This window comes from Anarhichas minor, unplaced genomic scaffold (assembly GCF_050575085.1).
Source record: "Anarhichas minor isolate MPS153535 unplaced genomic scaffold, ASM5057508v1 ptg000076l, whole genome shotgun sequence".
Lineage (NCBI taxonomy): Eukaryota > Metazoa > Chordata > Actinopteri > Perciformes > Anarhichadidae > Anarhichas > Anarhichas minor.
The window spans coordinates 38,219-65,000 of NW_027466522.1; the positions used below are offsets into that span (position 1 = coordinate 38,219).

General features: G+C 43.7%; 1 protein-coding gene across 2 annotated transcripts in view; it reads right to left on the minus strand.

Moving 5' to 3' along the window:
* fars2 (phenylalanyl-tRNA synthetase 2, mitochondrial) overlaps window positions 1-26,782 on the minus strand; it is a 79,668-nt gene that overhangs the window by 29,071 nt on the left and 23,815 nt on the right. For both annotated transcript variants that reach the window (XM_076080961.1, XM_076080962.1), the window contains exon 9: window positions 1,002-1,162. In XM_076080961.1, the coding sequence (XP_075937076.1) occupies window positions 1,002-1,162 (161 nt within the window). The remainder of the gene's footprint in view (window positions 1-1,001; window positions 1,163-26,782) is intronic.

Consider the following 26,782-nt stretch of genomic DNA (forward strand, 5'->3'; position numbering starts at 1 on the left):
GGTGTGTGTGTGTGTAGGTGTGTGTGTGTGTGTGTAGGTGTGTGTAGGTGTGTGTATGTGTGTGTAGGTGTGTGTGTGTGTAGGTGTGTGTGTGTGTAGGTGTGTGTGTGTGTGTGTAGGTGTGTGTGTGTGTAGGTGTGTGTGTGTGTAGGTGTGTGTGTGTGTAGGTGTGTGTGTGTGTAGGTGTGTGTGTGTGTAGGTGTGTGTGTGTGTGTGTGTGTGTGTGTGTGTTATAATGGTGGTCGGGTCAGTACAAGTGACTGTTGCCGGCTGATGTGAGCTCACACTGTCAAGGTGTTTTATACATGAGGTTAGGAGAATAGAACACACACACACACACACACACACACACACGCACACACACACACACACAGTGGGAGGGGCAAAGCGAGGAGGAGAAAGAGGAGGTGAACTACAAAGCGGTGTCTGAAGTTTATTTGACATACTTTGTGTTTAACGCTTCATTAAAGGTAAACTGAGCTCGTGGAACATTATCAGACAACCAGAGATATCCTCTTTTTTTTGCACACGTTCTTCTTTTTCTGCCGCCTACATTACCCACAATGCATCTTGCTAATGAAACTCCTCCACATTTATTCCCTTTACTAACATGCAGTCTGGAACCGACGCTGTGTTTTATTGATTGTTGTCTTTTATTTGCTGTTTTTTCTGTAAATCCCTTTTTAATCATTATTACTATTTGATTTTTGATTTGATTTTTGAAGTTTATTTTATTCTCATATTGTGCGTTTGCATGTAATAAAGTTTTGATTGATTTGATTTGTACAAAAGTGTCCAACTTAACCATTAAAGGCACTTGTTATTAAAAGTCTGTTATTAAATGAACATTTGTTATAATGTCAATGTGTTAATATGTATAAAGTATAAATATAAAAACTAATATTTAACTAAAAATACGCCTTTGATCTCAGAGCACCATCTTGACCTCTGAGCAGCTATAACGGTTCTTCCCCGTGTTGTTCAGAGCACCGTGTTTGTACCTGGAAGCAGACGGGCTGCTGGACGTCCTCCACTCTGAACTGCGTGAGGAAGCGTTCGTCCTGACTCCAGAACAGCCGGATGTCCGGGATGCCGTACAGGACCATGGCGAGTCTCTCCAGGCCGAGACCGAACGCCCAGCCCGCCTTGTTTCCCGCTCCGGCTGCAGAAAAACACATACACAAACCTGTATCATCTACGGTTCAGTGTTTGAAGCAGATCCTCAGTCAGAGACTAGCTGGTGAAACACGGCGGAGCATCTAGCAGCTAAAGAGACGGACGTTTCCCTCAGGAGGTGGAGGAGACCAAGAACAGAGCAAAAAGAGAATACACATCACGGAAGTGAAATAAGCAACAGTTTGCTCCACATATCAAGTTAAAAAGGTGACGATGTGTTCATGTTCACGTTATTTTCACTTTAAATCTACAAACATGCAACAAAAAATGAAATAATAAAGATTTTGAAAGCAGAATTTTGACATGAAGGCCTCAACGGTCAAATCAAGTAGACTTCCAGTCTTTTTTGTAAACTTCTGTTTTCTACCTGCTCAGCATCAAACAGTCGGAGGTGGAGGAGACCAAGAACAGAGCTGAGAGAGAATATTGGACTATAAACCAATTAATAACCAAACCACAGAAACGTTAGACATAAGTAAGCACAGATTAATGAATTAAAACCATTAAGAAGTAGAAATAACAAAACTATAAAGATTAGCAAGCAACCAGTTAGAATTTATATATAAAGTGAATTAAAACCAAAAGAATGAAAGAAGTACAAATCAAGAATAGCGTCCAAAAATCATGTAATGCAGCTTTAAATAACTAAAGCTGGAAAGAAATCATTCACATTTTGTTCAAATAAAACTGCAGACAAGTGAAATAAAAATGAACCATTTGTTTTAAAAACAGGTTTGTTTGTGTGTGTGTGTGTGTGTGTGTGTGTGTGTGTGTGTGTGTGTGTGTGTGTGTGTAAATACTAAATTCTGCAGCTTTTATTTATTTATATATTTGCTCATAAACCAAAGACATTCCCAAGCACAGCCTCACGGAGACTTGCATGGCTATTCAGACTCTTATTCTGAAATGGCAGAACTTGAGCGCTGCTCCTATTAATCACATCGAGCGAGTTTAGAGCAGCTTATTTGAGCTCTGGACTGGTTATTTCTAAATAATAAATGCTGTTTGAACACAGACTTATATAAAACATGTTGGTCTCAGACCCACTCTACAGATGATGAAAGGGTATTTTAATTTAATAGGATATCCACTTCCTGAATTGACTAAATGAACTTCAGAATTAATCCCACGTTTCAGTCTCTGGCTAAATGTTTTTCACGCTGTGTTTCTTAAACTGCGGCTCACGGCCCGGGCAGAGGTCACGGACTCGGTTGGTGGAGGGTCGGCTCATCAGAGAGGAAACAGGTTTGTCTCAATTAGTCTTCAGAGAGAGAGAGAAACCACTTCCCTCTCATCTGGGTCCCAGGCTGTAAACGCATGAAATCCTCAGAATTACCCATAATCCTTTATTCCTCCGAGCATTCTCTGCCCTCTGCTTTGACCTGCCTCGAAGCAGTTGGAAGAGTTTTGTTCTGAAATGAGAAATCTGCTGCTTTAAAAAGCTTCACTCTTTCTGTCGGCAGCAGAATGACTGACAGCACGAAGTAAAGACGACTCAGACTTTTATACTGAAAGGTTATTTTCATTTTGATGGATTTTTTTATGTAGTTGTTCAGTATTTTAGCTTATTGCCCGCAGACACTGACCACGAGTCAGTTTGTCTGTTAGATGAAGTTATCTTCAGAGGGTTCCCTTTTCCACTTTGTTTTACACAATACTATCAATAAAGTTTACTTGTGTAGCACTTTAAAACCACAACAGAACACAACAGAACACACAGAAATACAACCAACAAAACTCAATACCAGAAGATTAATAACTGAGATGTAGAGGGTAAAAGAACAGGCATAACTGAAACAGTTACTGGTTCTAGAGTCATTGGTTCTAGAGTTATTGGTTCTAGAGTTATTGGTTCTAGAGTTATTGGTTGGAGAGTGACTGGTTCTAGAGTCATTGGTTCTTGAGTGTCTGGTCACTGGTTCTGAGGTAACTTGTTCTAGAGTTGCCAGTTCTAGAGGCGCTGGTTCTAGAGTCATTGGTTCTAGAGTCTCCAAAGTTGCTGGTTCTAGAGTGACTGGTTCTAGAGGTGATGGTCTAGAGCAGGGGTCGGGAACCTTTTTGACTCAGAGAGCCATGAAAGCAAAATATTTGGAAATTTATTTCAGTGAGAGCCATATAATATATTTTAAGACTGAATTCAACTAAATGTGAGTATAATAAGCCTCTGAATTTATTGTTTTAAATAATGTTGTAATACTCACAATTAATGCGACTTCTGCCGCTTTACATTCGACCGTTTCATCGATGCAATTTTGTCATTGCAAATTAAGCACACCGCAGAACCTGCTCTCTCCACAAAGGCAAATTCTTCAGTCCATTCGTCCTGAAATGTACGATACTCCTCATCCTTTTTTCTTTTCGCCATCTTCTTCGTCGAAGGGTTAGCTTTGAGCTAACGACCGAGAACACTGAGTCAAAAGGGGGCGTTTACCTGTTTACCCAGCAACGGCCAACGTCAGCTATTATCATCCAATAAAAATAATGGACAATTGCTCCTGCAGCCAACTGCAGCCCTGAACAGGACATGAGCAGTGGAAAATCGATTGATGGATTAAAACAAGTGATAATATTTTATGTTTTATCTGAAAAGCCGAAATCTGCGAGCCAGATGCAATCATCAAAAGAGCCACACCTGGCTCGCGAGCCATAGGTTCCCGACCCCTGGTCTAGAGTGTCTGGTGACTTGTTCTCGGTCACCATCTCTGCTTCCACAGCTTGGCATGAGTGCCCTTGAGCAGCACGCGTTGCTCCTGCAGGTTGCCTTTAGGGAACCCACTGGCTGACAGCGGAGGAGAGTTTCCCTGTTGGGCGATCGATAGCGTGTCAAGATGTAAGTGAAACAGTAGAGCAGAGTGAGCGGGAGGCGAAGGTTGTGGTTGTGTTTATTGAAGTGTTGAGTGACAAAGAGGAGTTTCTATCTGACTGAGTGAAATCTGCAGTAACGACCGGGACAGACTATTGGACAGACTATTGGACAGATTATTGGACAGACTATTGGACAGATTATTGGACAGAAATAGTCTGTCCAATAGTCTGTCCAATAGTCTGTCCAATAATCTGTCCAATAGTCTGTCCAATAATCTGTCCAATAGTCTGTCCAATAATCTGTCCAATAGTCTGTCCAATAGTCTGTCCAATAGTCTGTCCAATAATCTGTCCAATAGTCTGTCCAATAATCTGTCCAATAGTCTGTCCAATAATCTGTCCAACTGTCCAACTGCTTCGAGGCAGGTCAAAGCAGAGGGCAGAGAACGCTCGGAGGAATAAAGGATTATGGGTAATTCTGAGGATTTCATGCGTTTACAGCCTGGGACCCAGATGAGAGGGAAGTGGTTTCTCTCTCTCTCTGAAGACTAATTGAGACAAACCTGTTTCCTCTCTGATGAGCCGACCCTCCACCAACCGAGTCCGTGACCTCTGCCCGGGCCGTGAGCCGCAGTTTAAGAAACACAGCGTGAAAAACATTTAGCCAGAGACTGAAACGTGGGATTAATTCTGAAGTTCATTTAGTCAATTCAGGAAGTGGATATCCTATTAAATTAAAATACCCTTTCATCATCTGTAGAGTGGGTCTGAGACCAACATGTTTTATATGAGTCTGTGTTCAAACAGCATTTATTATTTAGAAATAACCAGTCCAGAGCTCAAATAAGCTGCTCTAAACTCGCTCGATGTGATTAATAGGAGCAGCGCTCAAGTTCTGCCATTTCAGAATAAGAGTCTGAATAGCCATGCAAGTCTCCGTGAGGCTGTGCTTGGGAATGTCTTTGGTTTATGAGCAAATATATAAATAAATAAAAGCTGCAGAATTTAGTATTTACACACACACACACACACACACACACACACACACACACACACGCACACACACAAAAATGTTGACCTGATGATGGCGCTGGATGAAAAGTTAGCGGATCACCAAAGTTATTATGGTTCATCCTGAGGGGAACATGAATGTCTGAACCAAATTTCATGACAATCAAGACGTCAGACGTTCTGGTTCAACACTTCAAGTAAACAGTTTATTAATGATCTTGCCATTTTTGACTAAATCCCAAATATTAAAATGCAGAATTTGGATTCCGGACATTGGTCTGCGAAATACTTCCAATGATGAATGATGTTTATTGCCAACATCAGAAAAAGATAATGTTATATTGTTTTATATAATATATACATTTCATACTGCATTGAATCCTGGTGTTTCTGCTTTTTATTGGATATTAAGTTTGAGAAACAAGATCCAAAGAAAAGTGAACTTTAAACAGTCGCCATAAACAGATTACAGAGATCATTCAGACTTTTAAAACGTTTATGGCCCTATAAGACTATCTCAATAAAAGATGGTGAAATACTTCAGAAGAGCTTTGTCGTGTCTCAAAGACAGCGGTAGAAGTAAAGCATGGAGTGTTGCGGTGCAGTAAACACTCAATGATGACATCGGGGTGGAAAGTCGGACGTACAGAGTGTCTGGGTTTGACCCTGAAGATCGTCGTTAACGTCCTCATCTGCTTTCAACAGTCAACATTGGTTTATTTCAACCACGACCGCCATCTGTCTCTGACCTTAACCAAACAGTCCTCGTGTCCTACACTAAACCAAGCCTCAACCACAGAGGTAGAGATCACACACACCTGGTACTGGATCATGTCTGTCACGCTCTTTTGGGTACTTCTGGAATGGGGCTTGTTCAGACGGGAATATTGAGTTTTCCACTTTGTATGCTGCTGGTCACACTGAGGCCAGAAGAGAAGCATTGTGTGTCACAGCAGAAAGAGAGAGAGATTACATTCCTATATTATCACTTTCACACAAATCTGCAGGAAAAATGAGTTGTGTGCAGCAGCGCCGCGGCCACAGGCTGTTCTTCAGGCTCGCGTTCTGAGGTCAGCGGCCGGGTGGAGGAGTGGGCGGAGAGGCTCGGGATGTAATCTGGACATTTCTCTAAATATTTGTGCGTGGGGGCATTCAAATGGTTCTCCACTAATGAACAAACACACCCCCACACACACACACAAGAACACACACACACACACACACACACACACACACACACACACAAAACAAGAGGCGGAAGGCAAGCGGGAGGAAGAATTACCTGCTTTGATTGGAAATGCTTCTGCTTATTATGATGATGTGTAACCCCCCCCCCCCCACCCTCGTAGGTGTGTGTGAGTCCACAAAGCGCTCGTGCATGCAAACACACACACACACACACACACACACACACACACACACACACACACACACACACGCACACACACACAGTTCCTCCTTTACATCCTGGTCTTGTCGCTCCTGGTCCAATCAGCGGATGGGGAATGTGGTTTCTATGCTAATGAGCGTTGGGTCGAGGGGTCGCAGGAGATGAGGGAACGCTGTGGAATAAATCTCCACTTCATAATAACGCAAAATCAATCAGATCTGTGACCCCTCATCCTCCTCTTCCAAACCCTTTCTTGTCCTCTTTCCGCTCCTTCACCTCCTTCCTTCCCTCGTCTCCTCTGCTACTCTGTCTTCCGTTCTCATTCACAAATCTCCATCGATATTCTCTCCCCTCTATTCCATTTATTCTTGCATCTTTCCTTTTCCTCTTTATTCACTTTTCAATAATTTCCCTCGCTGCTCCTGCCTCCCATCGTTTCTTCTCCTCTTCATCACGATTCCCTCAGTCTCTAATGTCTTTTCTGTCTTTTTCTTTTCATCTCATCTTTCTGTCTCCTCTTTCGTCAACAGAAACTATCACAAAGAAACATCACTAAACAACCGTTGTTTCATGACCAACACTGAAAAAGGTAACGATGACGACATAATAAACAAACCAGCAGATAAATGATATTTGAATGCAGATTCTTCAGAAGGCCGCATGCATCTGCAGAATGCAGCATGTTGCATCATGTCTACATTATCAGAGTCTTGGAAGGAACAGGAACAGATTTTGGACTAAATTCATCAATAATTCCACTTTATTTGACGAGAGGCAATAAAATATCTGATGATCTATCAACACATGCGTCACATCCTTTCTCTCTGCTCTGTGTTTGCAGTCTTTTCTCTTATTGGTCAATGTCACAGAAGTTTCAAACATTTGGACTCGTGTTATTATCAGCGTCCCAGATGTGTTGATGGTCGTCGGTTGACGTCGGTCAGATCGGCTGTTATCACGTGGTTTGATCTCAGAATGCATAATTCATCATTATGAAACTATGACTAATGTGCATTACAACACTGACTAGATCTTCCATATCCTGCTTGTTTTGTATTTCTCACGTCACTCCTCTCATCTTCTTCTTTCTTCACTTTCCTCCACGCTGTTGCTTTCAATTCCTTCACTGATAAAACATAATTTGTCGTCTTGCGTCTCCCTCCTCCTCCTCCTCTCCTCTCATCCGTCTCCATTCCTCCTAATTATATTTGCCATGAATATATTTACGACTGCATTATTAGAGGCTGTGCGGCGGCGGTTGTGGTTTTAAGCTGCAGGATTGTGATTAAGTGTAATGATTACATACGCAGCCGTGAAAGAAAACACCACTTGTAATTAGACGGGGAGACGGCAGGTTCCTGAGACGCTTTAATGCCACTTCAAATATCATTTAAAACCAGTAAATGAGAGTAAAACTAAAGCAAATAAAAAATTTACAAAGCTGTGAGTGCAACCAGGAGGATTCCTCACAAATAAAGCCAGTATAATTTGAAGACTCTTTTCATTCATCTCATGCCACATCTAAGGAAATGAATCCTCTGACAAACTCTGAGAATCATTGTTATCTAACTTGGAATAAAGAGCTCGACGACGGAGGAAAGAAATGACTTTAGTGGATGTCTGAATGTCGCAGATTCTTTTACTCACCAGGTATTTAAAAACGCTGTCAAATAGTCAAATATTGAAATGCTCATTATTTGTCTTTGAGATGTGATAGAAAAGAAAACGAACTAACCGACTAACTCAAGTGACTTTTCTTGTTCCTGAACTTTTTATTCCTTTTAGTTTCTGAAATTCTGAAGAGAAACCACCGGTTGAGATTAAACACATTTGGTTGTAGAGGACTGGATTATGAACTGGAGGATAAAGCGCTGGTTTATGAATGTTATTTTGGGATGAAATGCAGGTCTATATGAGGTGAAAGACAGGTCGATGTATTGGATATTTAGAGGGATGTATAAACTGGAGGTTTAGGGGGAACAGTTGGTCTACACACCGTTGAAGGTGTAGGACTGGCCTACGCTCTGGAGGTTTGGGGGTGTAGAACTGATTTATACAGGACATTTTGGGAGCAGGAAAAAAAACCTGGAGACTTGCGAGGTGTTGGACTGGTCTATAGACTGGGTTCTAGGGGATTTCCACTTTGTGGTTTAGGGTTGAGGACTGGTCTTTAAAGGTGACGTTGGGGTGTAGGACTGGCCTATTAAGTCAGATTTGAGGAGTAGGAGTGGTGTATGAACTGGAGTTTTGTGACGCTAAGACATCAGAGTGATAGGCGTGTAGTACTTGGAGGTTTGGAAGAGTAGGACTAGCCTATAACCTGGAGATATGCGGTATACAACTCCTCTATAAACTTAAGATTTTGATGTCGATTTTGGATGTAGGACCGGTCTATAAACTGGAGATTTGGGGTTTAGGACTGGTTTTTAAAGGTGGTGTTTGGGCGTGTAGGGCTGACTAAGTTTTTAGGAGTAGGAGTGGTGTATGAGTTTTTGGGTTTCCTGCCCAGAAACAAGCCAAACCTCCAGTTACCACACACCACTACTTGGAGGTTTGGAAGAGTAGGACTGGTCTAATAACTTGAAATACTAGGTTTCAGGATTAGTCTATAAACTGAAGATATGCGGTGTACATGTCCTCTATAAACATGAGATGTTTGGTTGTAGATTAAGGGTGCAGGACTGGTCTTTAAACTGGAGATTTTATATTGCATGACTTGTCTATAACCTTCATGTTTGAGGCTCCAGACTCCACCACAGTCTTGCATTCGGGCTGCAGGATTTTTTGAAATCTCTGCAAGCATGTATTCATCAGGTTCAGGGTGTCAGAGCGGGGGATTCTTCGCCTTTTGCTGCATCAGATTTGAGCCTGTCAGCCCATCTGGATCAGCTCAACCACTGGGATCAACGGTGAGAGTCTGTGAGCTGGTGAACATCATCCAGAGCTGCCGGCAGATTAACTGACACCGAGGCTAATGAAGAGCTTTTCAACGCGAGAAAAATCACACTTCTGACGCATGAGACACTGACGTACAGGCGGCCAAGAAGAAAGCTGGGAAAGACACCTGACTGATGCTCAAGATTCAGTCTGAGAGTGTGTGTGTGTGTGTGTGTGTGTGTATGTGGGCAGAGCATCATTGAACTGAGCCGCAGTGTGGCACAGACATCAGCCAAAACAGATTGCACGACAAAAAACAGGGATGGATGGCCCGAGAGCAAACATCGCTCTGTGTGTGAATGTGTGTTTGAATGTCTGTGCGTGTCTGTGTGTGTGTGAGTGAGAGAGAGTGTGTGTTTGAATGTATGTGTGATGAGACAACCCCCCCCCCCCTGCCCTCCCTTTTTTTTTTACTCTCACTCAGCTCTGCAATGCCAGGCCCTCTCCCTCAGCCAATCAGGGAAGCTTGGTGGTAGCGGTGGGGGTTGTGTGTGTGTGTGTGTGTGTATGTATGTGTGTGTAGCCGTCTGTCGATGACGTCATTGTGAAACGAACGCGTGACGGCAGCAGCGACGTGTCTGTGCGAGTAATGTGGCATCCGTATTCAAACTCGTGTGTTTACACATGAACGTGTCGATATAAAGTAACAACGTATAATCCGTCTAATAGTTTTGTATTTGTCACACTCTGATTCTGAGCTGAAACATCACAAGGTAATGGACCAAACTGGGTTAAACATCAGAGAATATTAGACTAAACCGAAGCGAAAGCACCAGCGCATATCAGACCAAACTAGGATTAAACATCAGACAATATTGGACCAAATCAGACTAAAACACCAGAATATAATTGGACTAAATTGGGGCTAAAACACCAGAGACTATTTAACGAGTGGACAGACTAAGAGGTCCAATGGATTGCTTTGTTCCTGCTGGATGTCAAAGTACCAAAGAACACCAAAAATGATTGGAATGAACCGGAGTAAAAATGCAGGTGAATACTGGACCACACTAAAATGTCAATGAACATTGGACCAAACCAATGCTACTTAACCAGTGAACATTGGATCAATCCAGCGTTACTTACCAGTGAACATTGGACCAAACCAATGTTACTTAACCAGAGAATATTGGACCAAACCAATGCTACTTAACCAGTGAATATTGGACCAAACCAACATTACTTAACCAGAGAACATTGGACCAAACCAATGTTACTTAACCAGAGAATATTGGACAAAAATCATTCCCCATTTGTCATGTTTGATATAATAATAGATTGTAACTGCCTACATTTTAAAATAAAAGCCTCTGTGATGGTGTTGAGTTTGATCCCATCAGTCCCAGTTTCAGACAGCTGCTGAATTGGACCGGTTAGAGGAACAAGTTAATACGAAGCCCTCGGAGGCTCATCTTTTCACCTCACTACACCTCACCCTCATCCGTCACCATTCACCATCCTAAATGGACTATTGGCAGCCTCCACCCTTCTCCCAACACCATGATTAATAGATGGAAACTCTCAGTGGCAGCACTCGAGGAGGGGAATACGAACACAATGCAACATGGGAGTCAAACGGGTAGAAAAACAACAGGAATGGACCTCTGAACTCAGAATGACAAAGGAATACATAACACATGTTGTGCAATTAGAACAAGTATTCGATTTTGACTTCTAGATGTTTTATCAAACTAAAATTTCTTCTCAAACCAAAAAAAGCAGAGCATTTCTTTTAGAAAACCGTGAATCTCCAAACGCCAACTTTTGAGTTTTCAGCATTTCATGACTTTGCATATTTCAGATCATCCAATAGGTGTTTAAAAGCAGAAGAAGAAGAAGATTCTCAAACTCTAAAGAAACTCTTTCAGTTTATCTGAAAAATTCAACATGTGGAGATAAATTATTTTTAATATCAGAATGTTGGTAATATAAAACTTAGAGACTTTTTACTAGAATTAAATGATTAAATACAGTTTTGAACATTTCCTGTAAAATATCAGAAACCTGATGTTTATTTCCTCACTCATATTTCATTCTGTATATCTTTCTTCTCGTATTATTTTTTGCTCCTTAAACCTTTATTGCTGATTGCTTATTGTTCCTGTTGTGTATCATTGAGTCACATGTCACATTTGGTTCGTCCGCTGCTTCTTTCAAAGGAGAAGAGTGAACTTTCAGTGTCCAACACGGACAAACAATCCTTTAAATGCTCAGAAGAAAAATGACGACGCAGAGATTACTCTACTCTACGTCGTCACTCTGAACCCGTGTGTGAAATCGTGAATGGTGAACTCTCCCCGCGGTGCGAGCGTCGCTTTGCATCGGCCTCCGGTAATGAATATAGATTATGAAAAACAATACGAGGGCTGAAAACAGTCTGCGGCGGCCGCCTGCTATCGAGCCTCTCGCTGCTGAATTAGTGATGAGGTGGACCATTAATTATGCAGAGTGATTAGTAACCAGGCAACACGCAGGTCTACCTCGCTGTTTATGGATCAATGCAGTGGGGGGGGGGGGGGGGGGGGGGGGGGTGCGCTGTGTGTTCAATTAAAACAGACTTCAAGTACGAATCACAGAGTTCGAATGTGTTTGTTTCTGATTCAGCTGTGTGATTTATTTTGGGCGTCTGAGTGTTCGACAGTGAGATAATCATCAGCTCGCCTGCTTCTGTTAGCTCGACATAGAAACATGGAGTTTGTCTTATTAATTATAAAACCATAAAGAAACCAATGACCCCAACATGATGAAGATCTCTCTCACATCATCGACACGGACGACGTTTACTTCCTCCAACAGTCAGGTTTCTGACCTCATTTAGAAAAAGACAATATTCATAATGAGCTGATTGCATCGCTGATGGAAATTAATATTCCACTAATATTTCCTGTTTGCATGCAGCCGTTCATATTAATGTAGAACGCCCCCATGCAGCTTCAATACAGCATGATGTTCATTTAGTAGATGATGGTCCATTTAGAGTCAAATAGAACTTTGACCCTCTTGCTCATATAGTCTCTGTGCAAAATACGATCAGATGCAGTAGTACATCCGTGGTAGTTTTAGAATACTGCATTCGCCATACTTGAATTGGGACGATAGACTGTAAGAAGTGGACGTAGTTGTGGTGACGTCTCTCGTTGGTTTGGTTTTGAAGTCTCAAGTTCAGCGGTTTGGCCGTCGCCATCTTTGTTTTTTTGCAACCAGTGAACAGGAAGTGACCATATCTGGACTGAGGTGGAGTGACGTAGAGACGCCGTATACGTCTCTGGTAGAAGAGACCTGTCAATCACCGTGTAGCCCCGCCCTAAAGCATCCCCTGCTTTATGGTCTGTGTGACTCTAAATGGACCATAATGTACTAAATGAACATCATGCTGTATTGAAGAAGACTTGAAACTAGAGATTGAGACCATAAACTCATGTTTACAATGTTTACTGAGGTAATAAATCAAGAGAGAAGTAGAGTCATTTTCTCATAGACTTCTATACAACCAGAGGAGTCGCCCCCTGGTGGACACTAGAGAGAATGCAGCTTTAACACATGAAGCTTTGACTTCACTCTAAAGAACCGGAGGTTGACGACTGATTGGGACAAATTAAATTGAGACCAACTAGAGACGACATTCTTCTGGCAAACGCAGTTTGAAACTCGAGTTTTTCTGTAGCACCAGTTTAGCTTGAAGAGAAGTGAACGCTGCAGTGAGACGTTAGTGAAGACACACCGAACACGAGCGTCATAAATCATCCAGCATGTCCAAACATTGACTGAGCCATGAACGTCTCCGTTTAGTCAGCAGCTCTCTGGGTTCTGACGGGATCATCAATTCTTAGAATGAAAGCAGAAAATAGATTAAAACATCACTTCAGTTATCGTCATTTCTTTTCATTCTGCAACAGTTTTTTACTGGAATCATGTTAGTTCTGTCTGAGTGGGCGCAAATAAAAACCACACAAACATGAGTCATGATGCCACAGATACTGTAGTTCTTTGTATTTATATCCTCTTTAAACTAAACACTCAGGTGTATGACGCAGCCCCCCACAGTAACAGACCTCCTACTGGGGTACACACACACAAACACACACACACACACACACACACACACACACACACACACACACACACACACAGGTGTGTGAGCATCCACACACCAATCAGCCAGAGATCAGGTTGTAATTATGGACGGATTACGGGGAAATGGCGGAGCTTTGGCGAGGTTAGGTGGTGGAGCTGTTCACACAGCTTAGCGGCCTGATCCTCTGTTTAGTGGAGGTTAAGACACTTTGTCATCCACACAGTGATAATCAACAGTCCCTGTACGCTCAGCTCAGATTATAAAAGAAGGACTAATGAGAGAGGCAGAGAGGGTGAGACGAAGGACGGACAAGTAAAGACGGAGGACTCCCATGGACTCATGTGATGAGATATGACGTCCAGTTCTTTGTTCCGTCTGACTGGATACATTTCATCACATCATCTAAAGTCACTGTGAGGAACTTCTAACTGGTCCTGAACCAGTCTCAGTGTAGTCCTGATCCTCTACATGAACCAGTCTCAGTGTAGTCCTGATCCTCTACATGAACCAGTCTCAGTGTAGTCCTGATCCTCTATATGAACCAGTCTCAGTGTAGTCCTGATCCTCTATATGAACCAGTCTCAGTGTAGTCCTGATCCTCTATATGAACCAGTCTCAGTGTAGTCCTGATCCTCTACATGAACCAGTCTCAGTGTAGTCCTGATCCTCTATATGAACCAGTCTCAGTGTAGTCCTGATCCTCTACATGAACCAGTCTCAGTGTAGTCCTGATCCTCTACATGAACCTGTCTCAGTGTAGTCCTGATCCTCTATATGAACCAGTCTCAGTGTAGTCCTGATCCTCTACATGAACCAGTCTCAGTGTAGTCCTGATCCTCTACATGAACCAGTCTCAGTGTAGTCCTGATCCTCTATATGAACCAGTCTCAGTGTAGTCCTGATCCTCTACATGAACCAGTCTCAGTGTAGTCCTGATCCTCTATATGAACCAGTCTCAGTGTAGTCCTGATCCTCTATATGAACCAGTCTCAGTGTAGTCCTGATCCTCTATATGAACCAGTCTCAGTGTAGTCCTGATCCTCTATATGAACCAGTCTCAGTGTAGTCCTGATCCTCTACATGAACCAGTCTCAGTGTAGTCCTGATCCTCTATATGAACCAGTCTCAGTGTAGTCCTGATCCTCTATATGAACCAGTCTCAGTGTAGTCCTGATCCTCTATATGAACCAGTCTCAGTGTAGTCCTGATCCTCTACATGAACCAGTCTCAGTGTAGTCCTGATCCTCTATATGAACAGTAAAGATGTGCATGATTCATGATACTATAAGATTTCATGTTTTCATGTCGTTAAAATATATTACTTTTGTGCTTCCCTCATGTTTCACCCTCCTTGTTTTTTCTGCTCTAAGTAGAAAGAAACCCTCGACTGATCTTTACTCTCCGTGTTCTGTTCACTTTAACCCTTCCTCGTCCTGTCTGCTCGCTGTTTTTCATTAAAGCATGGGTCCATGCGGGTGGATAAACTGAGTCCTCTCTGGACTACAAACTGGATAATGAGACACGAGAACATCACCAGCAGACGGAGGGAAATCCCCTCAACTCCAGCACACCTCTACAAACACCACCGAGTGTGTGTGTGTTTACTCGTCTACATTCACTGCATGTCAGAGTGTGTGTAGTTGTGTGTCTCTGGCTCTAAATGTTTGTCTGCCTCTCCATCTGTCTTCCTCTATCACAGTTGGTAAATGTTGGGGTGAAACCGTTTCTCCTCCTCGAACTGAAGCTAAATGCTCCACAGTGATCCTTCCCGCTGGTCTTTAAAGAGACTCGGATACAAGCTCAAGTCCTGCATTCACAATCTAGCAAATGTAAAAATGCAGAAGCATTAGTATGAAAATATACTTAAAGTACCAAAAGTGCACAGAACATGACAACGCGACGCAACAACGCGATGCAACAACGCGCAACAACGCGACGCAACAACGAGACGTTACACAGAACATAACGCGACGCAACAATGCGACGCAACAACGAGACGTTACACAGAACATAACGCGACGCAACAATGCGACGCAACAACGAGACGTTACACAGAACATAATGTGACGCAACAACGAGACGCAACAACGAGACGCAACAACGAGACGCAACAACGAGACCAACAACGTGACGCAACGAGACGTTACACAGAACATAACGCAACAAGGCGACGCAACAACGAGACGTTACACAGAACATAACGCAACAACGCGACGCAACAACATGACGCAACAACGAGACGTTACACAGAACATAATGCGACGCAACAACGAGACGCAACGAGACGCAACAACAAGACGTTACACAGAACATAACAACATGACGCAACAACGAGACGTTACACAGAACATAATGCGACGCAACAACGAGACGCAACGAGACGCAACAACGAGACGTTACACAGAACATAACATGACGCAACGAGACGTTACACAGAACACAACGAGACGCAACAACGCGACGAGACGCAACAAGGCGACGCAACGAGACGTTACACAGAACACGAGACGCAACAACGCGACGCAACAACGCGACGCAACAACGCGACGAGACGCAACAACGAGACGCAACAAGGCGACGCAACGAGACGTTACACAGAACATAACAACGAGACGTTGTCTCGCGACTTAACGACGCGACTTGACGACGCGACTTGCCGTTGTCACGTTAAACAAACCTCCTTTGTTTTCTCTCCTCCTGTTACCTCGCCTCATTTTCCTCCCTCGCAGAATGACAGGTGCAAAAAGAGAAGAAGAAATGAGACGAGATGTTTAACGGCGTAAGACGTGATTAATCGCTGGCAGAGAAGGTGAAGTGATTCCAAACAGTGATTCGACCTGAGCGCTCTGTAATGAGAAAAGAGCCCGGCTGCCTTTTACCTTAATAAAGACGTCTGCATGTTAATTAGACTGACACGCCTGTGCAAGGTGTGTGTGTGTGTGTGTCTCTGAGGACTCTCTGCTGCTGACGGTTCAGTCTGTAGACTTGATCAGAGAGAGGTAATAATTTAATCGCTGCAGAGAGCAGCTCATCAGGACAGGAAGTGGGATGAATGAGACGCTCTGGACTCGTTCTACATTTGCTACTTTCACACCTGCTTTCAGAACAACCACATCACACACCTGACACCAGGTGTGAGTGTAATCAGAGCCAGAACCAGAAGGAGTTGAATTATCCTGCAGGGAAAGTGGAAATAAATCATTAAAAAAAGATGATTGAACTGAACCTATTTAAATAAAGAGGTGTTGGTACAAAATATACATTTACTCAATTATACTTGACATGTTGAGGTACTTGTACTTCACTTCTCCTCCACTACACCTCAAATACATCTGATATACTTTTATCTGACAGCTTTAGTTACTTTTCAGATTCAGGTTAGTTGAAGCTAAATATGATGAATGAATGAATTATGATGCATTATTATAGATTAAGCTTCACCTTTACCTGCTGCAACATTGAAGTGACGACCACAATAATGATTATAATACAATAAAATAATATTCATTAATCTGCATAATGAGAACTTTTGGTACTTTAAGTACATTTAAATGTTCATTCTTTTATACTCTTAGTGAGGTTCTGGATGCAGTACTTATATATACTACAGAGTAGTTATTTCACCATCTTTTCTCTTCTAATGACTTTTAAATAAGGAGAATTCTTAGCTGATAGTTTGTGTTTGTAGAGTCAGAGTCTCTAATGTTCAGGACTTCCTGTTCTGCCATCACAACACAGAAGAGGAGGTCTGTGGTCTCCTGAAGCCGGGAGAACGTTACGCTCTACATCCACTGGGAGGAAACACAGATGAAGTATTGATGACGGGTTTGTGTCTCTTGGCGCTCTGCTCGCTGGTAACAGCTGCTTAAAGGCCTCGTAATGTAACGTGATGTCCGATCGGCACATAAACGCATCATCGGCGTGTGAGTCACACGTTACTCACAGTGATCTATCTCTGCAGGCTGCTCCCAGCTCAGGATGACCAACCCGTGGCCCGCTGTGTCCCACATGGACGCTCTGATTCATCAAGCAGGCCGGTTGTTTGTGTTCTTCATGTTGTGTGTCCTGAACTAGCTTTCACTGATCATCATCTTCATCATCTTCCTCCTCCTTCTGCTCTGTTTCTGCTTCACAGTGAATTCCTTCCAATATGCTGTGAGTGTTTATAACCGTGCAGCAGCTGTGAGTCTTTGTCTCTTTCTAAACTCCGCTCCATAGAGAAGTGGAGGAACATCCAGAACCTTCAGGCTGAACTGAGACCTGATCACCACCATCAGAGCCCAACCCCACTGACAAATACTCCCCCTTTGAGAGGAACTAAATAAATGGGAGTCACAGTTCCCTCGCTCCACGTTTTCTTATCAAAATGGAATAAATGTGCGGCTGCCCGTCTGCTGCACCAGACCGCCTCCTCATAAAGTCCTGCTGTCGTGTTGGTATCCCCCGGGTTACACAGGAACCAGGGCTCGTATGCGTCTCTTCCTCTCACTGCTTTAGCTCCGTGTGGCTGCAGGCAGCAGGACAACTGGCTCTGCATTCAGAGGACTGAAGACTGAGGACCGTCATCTGTCATTTGAACAATCAAAGTTAGCCGTTTAGTGGTCTGTGCAGCTGCAGGATGGGTTTAGTTAGTCGGTTTAGGGTTAGAGGTGTTACTGAAGGACGCATGTTACCTCATAAATAAGTCAACGTTGACTTCTGGTGTCACATGGGACACAAACAGAGGTCTGCTGGGTGAAAGTCTGGTGTTTTAGAGCCACTTGTCCACCTCGACCTCCTTCTTTATACTCGTCACCTGTCCCGGTTCACCAGCACGTGGATTACAAACTGATTCCATGGGTCATCTGTGAACTCAAGGAGAATAAAACCCAGAGAACAGAACCCAGGGAACAGAACCTGTAGAACAGAACCCAGAGAACAGAACCTAGATAACAGAACCTATAGAACAGAACCTAGAGAACAGAACCTAGAGAACAGAACCTGGAGAACAGAACCCAGAGAACAGAACCTGTAGAACAGAACCTAGAGAACAGAACCTAGAGAACAGAACCTAGAGAACAGAACCTATAGAACAGAACCTAGAGAACAGAACCTAGAGAACAGAACCTGGAGAACAGAACCCAGAGAACAGAACCTGTAGAACAGAACCTAGAGAACAGAACCTAGAGAACAGAACCTGGAGAACAGAACCCAGAGAACAGAACCTGTAGAACAGAACCTAGAGAACAGAACCTAGAGAACAGAACCTGGAGAACAGAACCTAGAGAACAGAACCTATAGAACAAAACCTGTAGAACAGAACCTAGAGAACAGAACCTAGAGAACAGAACCTGTAGAACGAGGCCTTCAGTGGACCCAGACCATGCAGACTGCTGCTGGGCTGCAGCTGACGTAGGTTAATGGTGGCGGAGGAAGAGGAGGCAGCTGCTCCACAGTCGTGGTGCACATGACGGCTTCCTCGTAGCCGCCTGCTAGCTGCTCACTGCCTGGTTCGAGGTGTCGATCGGCTGCACCGCTGCTTTTAAACTCTAGTCTCTCTGCTTCACTCATGTCAAACATGTCCTCACTTCTCCAGCTGCTTCCACCCCCCCGATGAGCTGCTGAACCTCCTCCTTCCATCTCCACGTCTGCCCTGAGCTCCTTCAGAGGCCGGCCGCGCAACTAACACACTCCAATTACCTGCAGCTTGTTATTTAGCGTGTTAACATGCATTAATTAAGAGCTTGAGAAATGCACCACGTCTCTGCACGTCATTAATTCATCTGTGCTTTATTGCGCTGCAGCTGTGAGAGATGGACAGGAAGCGTCTCACGGAGGTTTAACGGTCATCTGATGAAGAGCCGGTGACCCTCCGGCTGGTAGAAAGCCGTTAACGTCCTGCTGTCTCGTTGTGGAGAGTCGTGCTGTCACAGAGGTTGTGTTCATTCACTCACAGCCTGCAGCAGCCGGCGCTCTAAACGTCTCTCTGTGAAATACGGGATTCTCATCTAACACGGTGTGAACGCAGCTCTGTTTAACTCATCAGTGCTGCGTTCAAGGTGCTTAGAGAGGCATTACCATCAGAGAGGAGCAAAGTGCTTCTAGTTTACAGCTTCTATTACTTTACTTCCTCTTCTACGGTTCAGAGGAAAGTATCTCACATGTTAACACGAGATGAATGTGAAGTCGAGGCTTAAACACGCTGTTTACAACATCAGCTCTTATCTAGAGTCAGACTTTGTACTTTTTTGTGTCTTCTTTGTTTTATTTATTTCTATTTTACTTCTTTGTTTTTGTTTTCTGCTACTTTAGTTTGTTTGTTGGTTTTTATTTGTTTGAAATTTGTTTTCTTTGTTTGTTTTCACATTGAACATGAGCTAAACTCATAAAATAACCATATAATCAGCAGCTTTGAGGCGGAGATGTTTGTGTCGATAGGTAACACACGTTGCAGAATGTGAGCATTAAGGTGTTCTGGAGGTCTAATTACTGCAATAAGCAGGATGTCGCTGCATCTGATCTACTATGAGGAGGGGAATGTGTGTGAAAGTGTTTCTTTAAATAAACCATGTGTTGATGCTCAGCTCATTCATAAATGCATCTCACAAACACTCCTCAGATTTAAGCGTTTCCTAAAAGCATCGTAAAGAAATGATCGTAGAGTCACGAATCAGTATTTTTGAATATTCTGTGACGACTCCACAAATATAACGTACACATCTACGAAGCTTTAAAGACGCGTGACTGGATTGTTGACGGTAAACTGTTGGCTGCATTTTCATAGAAAACAATTCCAGCTCTGAAACATCATGATTTATGTATAATTAATAAATATCAGAAGTATCTGTCACCAACGCTGTTGAGAGCCAGAGCTCCTCTCGTGAGGACGTCTTCAGCCTCACAGCTGTGCTAAAGGTTACAGACATGAACACGGAGCCACAGAGGAAGAGAGACACCCGTGACCTTCTCTACCTCCTCGTCTCCTCGTCTCCTTAAACAGAACATCTTCTTCCTTCAACTCCTCTTTTCTTCTTGTTTTACAACGACGAACACGAATGTTCTGACGAGCTGAAGCAGAGATTCATCCACTGGAGGATCTGCTGTTCTTGTTCATTAACAGTCGTTCTGGTGTTTGAGGCGTTAGTGCCTTGCTCAAAGGTAACCCGTCAGGAGGGAATGAGCTCAGAGTTACTTTGACTAAAATGTAAAATGTAAAACACTGATTGTCCGTCTTATTGTTTCGCTCCGAACAACTTCTTTTTCAGGACAACATTACGTTGCAAAACTTAAGTGAGGTTTAGGCAACAGAACTACAACAGAACTACAACAGAACTACAACAGAACTACACCCCTTTGGGAGACGCGGTGTTGAACACCGGTCTCCTGGTTGAGTCCTGTGCTTGTAGGACCGAGGGTAGGACCGCCATCACTGGTCTCTGTCGATACCTAAGACTCCATCTCTTTCTCTGACTGTTGCTTCGTCTCGCGGATGAGTTTAATTTGCGTGTCCGCCACAAAAAATCCTCCTGATTGACTTTCCATCAACATTATTTTATTCCTGAGCAACAGGAAGAAAAGGACAAATGGTGTCCCTGTACCCTAACTCTAGACTAACCCTTTATCTATACTGTGAAGACTGAAGAAGAGCTTTGCTAAAGTTAATTCTATCTTCTTCAAGGCTGCTTTATTGTGAAACTCTGAAACAGGAAGCTGTTCCCATTTAAATCTAAACCTCCAGTTTCTTTGACCAATGACTGCTGATCTCTTCTCATCTCAGAGGATCTTTGTCTCTGTAGTTGAACCCGTGAACAGAGTTTAGTTCTCCGTCTACTAAACTAAATAACATCTCTCAGTGAAGACACTTCCTACGAGATAGAGGACATAAAGAGACGTCCTCTCTTTGGACCGGTTTGTATAATCTAGATCTTGATACGCATCAACAGCGACGATGCTGATGGATCATAAAAACGCCAGATGTTGTGATCCTCCACAGTCCTGATGAATAAAGTGTGCATGTCAGCTTCCGCTTTCTTTCATCCAATAAAGCAGAAGAGCTCCAATAAAAACAGACTTGGACCCATGTAAAGATGAGTCCACCTGGGCGGTTAATGGTTGCACTGGTGCTGCTGGGTTTAACTGCCGTGCTGACAGGACGGTGAAGGGCTGGAGGCAAACAGGACCGTAGAGTCGAAATACTTTAAAGTGACAGAGAGGACTGTGACGGTATCTTACAGTATCTGAGGGTCTGGTGTGTGTCGTTACGGTCTTTTCTCTGACTCAAGCCTTCGCCGTGGAGACGCTTTGTGTAAACATCCACAACAAAGCGATGCGAGTGGCTCGGCCCTCGGTGCGACCGTTAGCCGGCGGAGAGCGCGGTGACGGCGAGGAACACCGACGTTGAGTGAAACTGCGAGAGTCGACCAGAGAGTTTAACATCGAGGCGACAGCGGTGATTCGTCCTGACGGGACACGTGAGGACTGAATACCGAGAGACAATCAGCCGTCTGCACCTAAAACCTACAAAACGACCCGCCGCACAAATAAACTGGACTCTGAATTAGGTTTCAACCACAGACTGTACATAAGAAGTGGACAGAGTCACCAACACGCCACCCATTGGTTTGTGGACTGATGCTCTGAAGCCTCACGGTTGACATTTTGACCGTCGCCATTGTGGTATTGCCATTTTGGTTTTTGACCATCACCATGTTGTTTTTTTACCGTTGCCATTTTAGTTTTTGGTCGTCACTATATATATATATATATATATTTTTTTACAGTTGCCATCTTGGTTATTGACCATCGCCATCTTTTATATTCTTACAGTTAACAGTTTGGTTTTTGACCGTCACCTTCTTTGTTTTCGGCTGTTGCCATCTTGGTTTTGTTACAGTTGCCATCTAGTTTAGTTTACTGTAGAAATCTTGGTTTTTGGTCATCGCCATCTTGTTTTTTGACTGTTGCAATCTTTGTTTTAGACAGTTGCCATCTTGGTTTTAAACTGTCACTATCCTTATTTTCATCACCATCTTGGTTTTTTGGTCACCAGATCAGAACAGCACGCGCTGCTACACATTTCTAGGCGAACGTCACGCTGGTTAACTTTGGTTCTACATTACGTGCATCGATCTGCACGGCGCGTATTCTGCGTGCGGCAGCGTGCATCACACCATCAGGTCACATGATCCGTTACTGCCATAATATTAGACCACAAAGCTGCACTTCTTTGACGCAAGACTCTGAATCAGCAGTCAGAGGACGCGTCTCACAGTGACATCGAACATCGACTCTGACTGACGACTACAGATTTCACCACAGCCGTCAACTTCCATTTAGGGACAAACCACAGTCACGCTGTGAGGACGTACCAGTAGATGTAGTAGTAGTAGTAGAAGTACCAGACACAGTAGAAGAGGCAGTAGAATTAGAAGTAGAAGCAGTACTACTATATCAGAAGTAGCAGCAGCAGTGGCAATACTACTTGGGGAGCACTCACGAAAGTAGCAGTAATTGTATTAATTGTGTATATAAAACGTTTTTGAGGTTAAAACAAAGTTAAAGCTGATCAAAGATGAGTTACACAAACACTGTTCATCCTCCTCTCATCTCATTATGATCATCACATCTCTCTCTCTCTCTTTATCTCCACCCGACTGTCTCCACCCGCCCACCACATCCCGGGGTTGACATCAAACGCTGCTGAAGTAGACCCCTCTATTAGAAACTCTGTGGAGACGTCGTCGCCACCGACCCGCACGACCACAAACACGCAGCTCATTAAGCACAACTCAACACCGCTGTGTGTGTGTGTGTATTCATTAGCGAGACATCTTTTGTCTTTCTGTGATTCTCTGCAAACAGTTGTATCAGGATAAAGTTTGTGTTATTATTATCTATTATTAAATGCTGTCATACTAGTTAGTGTACAACAGATTTAAAAAGTCAATATGTTCGTAGTTTTAATAACAATACATCACGATTACTCTGATGTAGAGCAACCTCCGGTTCTGTAAAGTGAAGTCAGAGCTTCATGTGTTAAAGCTGCATTCTCTCTAGTGTCCACCAGGGGGCGACTCCTCTGGTTGTATAGAAGTCTATGAGAAAATGACTCTACTTCTCTCTTGATTTATTACCTCAGTAAACATTGTAAACATGAGTTTATGGTCTCAATCTCTAGTTTCAAGTCTTCTTCAATACAGCATGATGTTCATTTAGTACATTATGGTCCATTTAGAGTCAAACAGACCATAAAGCAGGGGATGCTTTAGGGCGGGGCTACACGGTGATTGACAGGTCTCTACAGAGACGTATACGGCGTCTCTACGTCACTCCTCCTCAGTCCAGATATGGTCACTTCCTGTTCACTGGGTGCAAATAAAACAAGATGGCGACGGGCAAAAAGTTTCCCTCCCTCGTCACAGAACTGTGTCAGTAAACAGGAGTTTGAATCTTTCACTTCTTGACACGTTTTTGACATTTGATTGATGCTGCGACACATTCGGGTCAGTAGAAACAGAACGATTGAAGTGTGACACCCAGCTTTCTGCTCTACCTTTTAAAATAAAGCCTCCATCATTATCTATTATACAGTAGAGACGTTGCTGTTTCATAAGTAAATTACAGTAAATATTTCATATTTTATCGACACTACGCACAGTGCAAAAATAAAAAAAGCTTAAAATAGCTATTGATGTATTTTGTAGATGAACTACTGGTTCTCCACTTCAGCACTCGGGTTTACAGTTAGTTAGTTAATGTGAGACCATTTAATAAAGAAGCAGACACTTTTTATGAAATATATATAAATATATATATTGTTACGTGGCGATATTTCTAAAGGAGTAATTCATGTATATATGTATATATATATATATATATGAATACATATGAACTTCTCTAAATGAAGAATGAATATGAAGCATCTCCTCACAGCCGCTTCCACACTAAAGACAAACAAACAGCCGGAACGTTTTCCCTCCGAATGAAAGCGAAGAACCTTCAGCATGAAACTATTTATACGAGCTCGAGTATCTTTAGACGAGCAGCAGCTCGGTTACTCTGATTACATGTTAGACAGTCAGAATGGAGGCTGCTCAGCCAGAACACACAGGAAGCCTGCACCATGAAGACATCACAACACCTTTTAAATATCAGCGCTCTTCACTTTTTACAGCGTGAACCGTCGGCTCTCGTTGAACATCTTCCTCTCTGCTGCTTCGGTTCAACTCATTTGCATAATGTTGGTGTGATTACAGTCATAGAACCTTGAGTGAAGTTTGCTTTATTAAACATTTTACTTTCCTTCAAACTCTTTTGACTCAACGAAATAAATATTACTCCTCAAAAATCCTGAAATACGGTATTTTCAAAATAAAGTTCAGTCGACAAAGGAAACAAGTTAAGTTTATAAAAATATGGAGCTTAGTGTGTGTGTGTGTGTGTGTCTGTGTGTGTCTGTGTGTGTGTGTGTGTAGGTGTGTCTGTGTGTGTGTGTGTGTGTGTGTAGGTGTGTCTGTGTGTGTGTGTGTGTGTGTGTAGGTGTGTCTGTGTGTGTGTGTGTGTAGGTGTGTCTGTGTGTGTGTGTGTGTAGGTGTGTAGGTGTGTCTGTGTGTGTGTGTGTGTAGGTGTGTCTGTGTGTGTGTGTGTGTGTGTGTGTGGGTGTGTGTGTAGGTGTGTGTGTGTGTGTGGGTGTGTGTGTAGGTGTGTCTGTGTGTGTGTGTGTGTGGGTGTGTGTGTCTGTGTGTGTGTGTGTGTGTGTGTAGGTGTGTGTGTGTGTGTGTGGGTGTGTGTGTGTGTAGGTGTGTCTGTGTGTGTGTGTGTGTGGGTGTGTGTGTCTGTGTGTGTGTGTGTGTGTGGGTGTGTGTGTAGGTGTGTGTGTGTGTGGGGGGGTGTGTGTGTAGGTGTGTCTGTGTGTGTGTGGGTGTGTGTGTCTGTGTGTGTGTGTGTGTGTGGGTGTGTGTCTGTGTGTGTGTGTGTGTGTGGGTGTGTGTGTAGGTGTGTGTGTGTGTGTGTGGGTGTGTGTGTAGGTGTGTCTGTGTGTGTGTGTGTGTGTAGGTGTGTCTGTGTGTGGGTGTGGGTGTGTGTGTGTGTGTGGGTGTGTGTGTAGGTGTGTCTGTGTGTGGGTGTGGGTGTGTGTGTAGGTGTGTGTGTGTGTGTAGGTGTGTGTGTGTGTGTGTGGGTGTGGGTGTGTGTGTAGGTGTGTGTGTGTGTGTGTGGGTGTGTGTGTAGGTGTGTGTGTGTGTGTAGGTGTGTCTGTGTGTGGGTGTGGGTGTGGGTGTGTGTGTGTAGGTGTGTCTGTGTGTGGGTGTGGGTGTGTGTGTGTAGGTGTGTGTGTGTGTGTAGGTGTGTCTGTGTGTGGGTGTGGGTGTGTGTGTAGGTGTGTGTGTGTGTGTAGGTGTGTCTGTGTGTGGGTGTGGGTGTGTGTGTAGGTGTGTGTGTGTGTGTAGGTGTGTCTGTGTGTGCACCAGCTGTCCACCTGTTATTGCCGTCACTGGGAGAACTGGGTGAAAGAAGGAAGAAGGAGGAAGGAGGAAGGAGGGGTGGATGTGGGATGAGGAAGAAGGAGACAAGGCTGAGGGAATGAAAAAGAAAAGGAAAGGATACAGGAATGAAAGGATGGATGAAGAACAGAGGAAGGAAAGAATGACAGGATGAAAGGATGAGAAGGAGGAAAGAAGGAAAATTATTTTGTGTGAATAAAGAAAGTAAATAAAAGAAGGAGAGGAGAGGAGGTGTCAGTCAACACAGAGGGGTCGGAGGTCAGGATTTGTTGTCATCTTTACAAGCATGACAACAAATCCAGGAGAGAGGTCGCCACGCTTCTCATTATCTCTCTCTCTTTACCTCCATCTTCATCCCTCCATCCTCACACACAGGGGGGGAGGAGGGGGGGAGAAAACAGAGGGGGGAGGAGGGGGGGGACTTTGGAGGTTTAATAAGAGATGGATGATGGAGGGATGAAAGGAGGGTGAGGGTCACATGATTTATTCAGAGGAAGAGGAGGAGGAAGAAGAGGGGGGGGGGGGGATTAAGACAGAGAACTGCCACCTGAACCACATACACACACACACACACACACACACACACACACACAGTCCCAGAGGACCGGAGGCGGCGGGTTTGAAGGGCTGTTAATTGTCGCCAACACGACTTTAATCAGATTTGAGCTTCACACACACACACACACACACACACACACACACACTAATGCAGGCACGTGCAGACACACACATAATCCTGTCCCATGGGGTGTGTGTGTGTGTGTGTGTGTGTGTAAATCAGGTTCTGGCATGGAGGTGTGGTCATTAGCACCAAGTCCCATATGCTGCCCACTGACACTGGAGGGAAAACCCCCAGGGCACACACACACACACACACACACACACACACACACACACACACACACACAC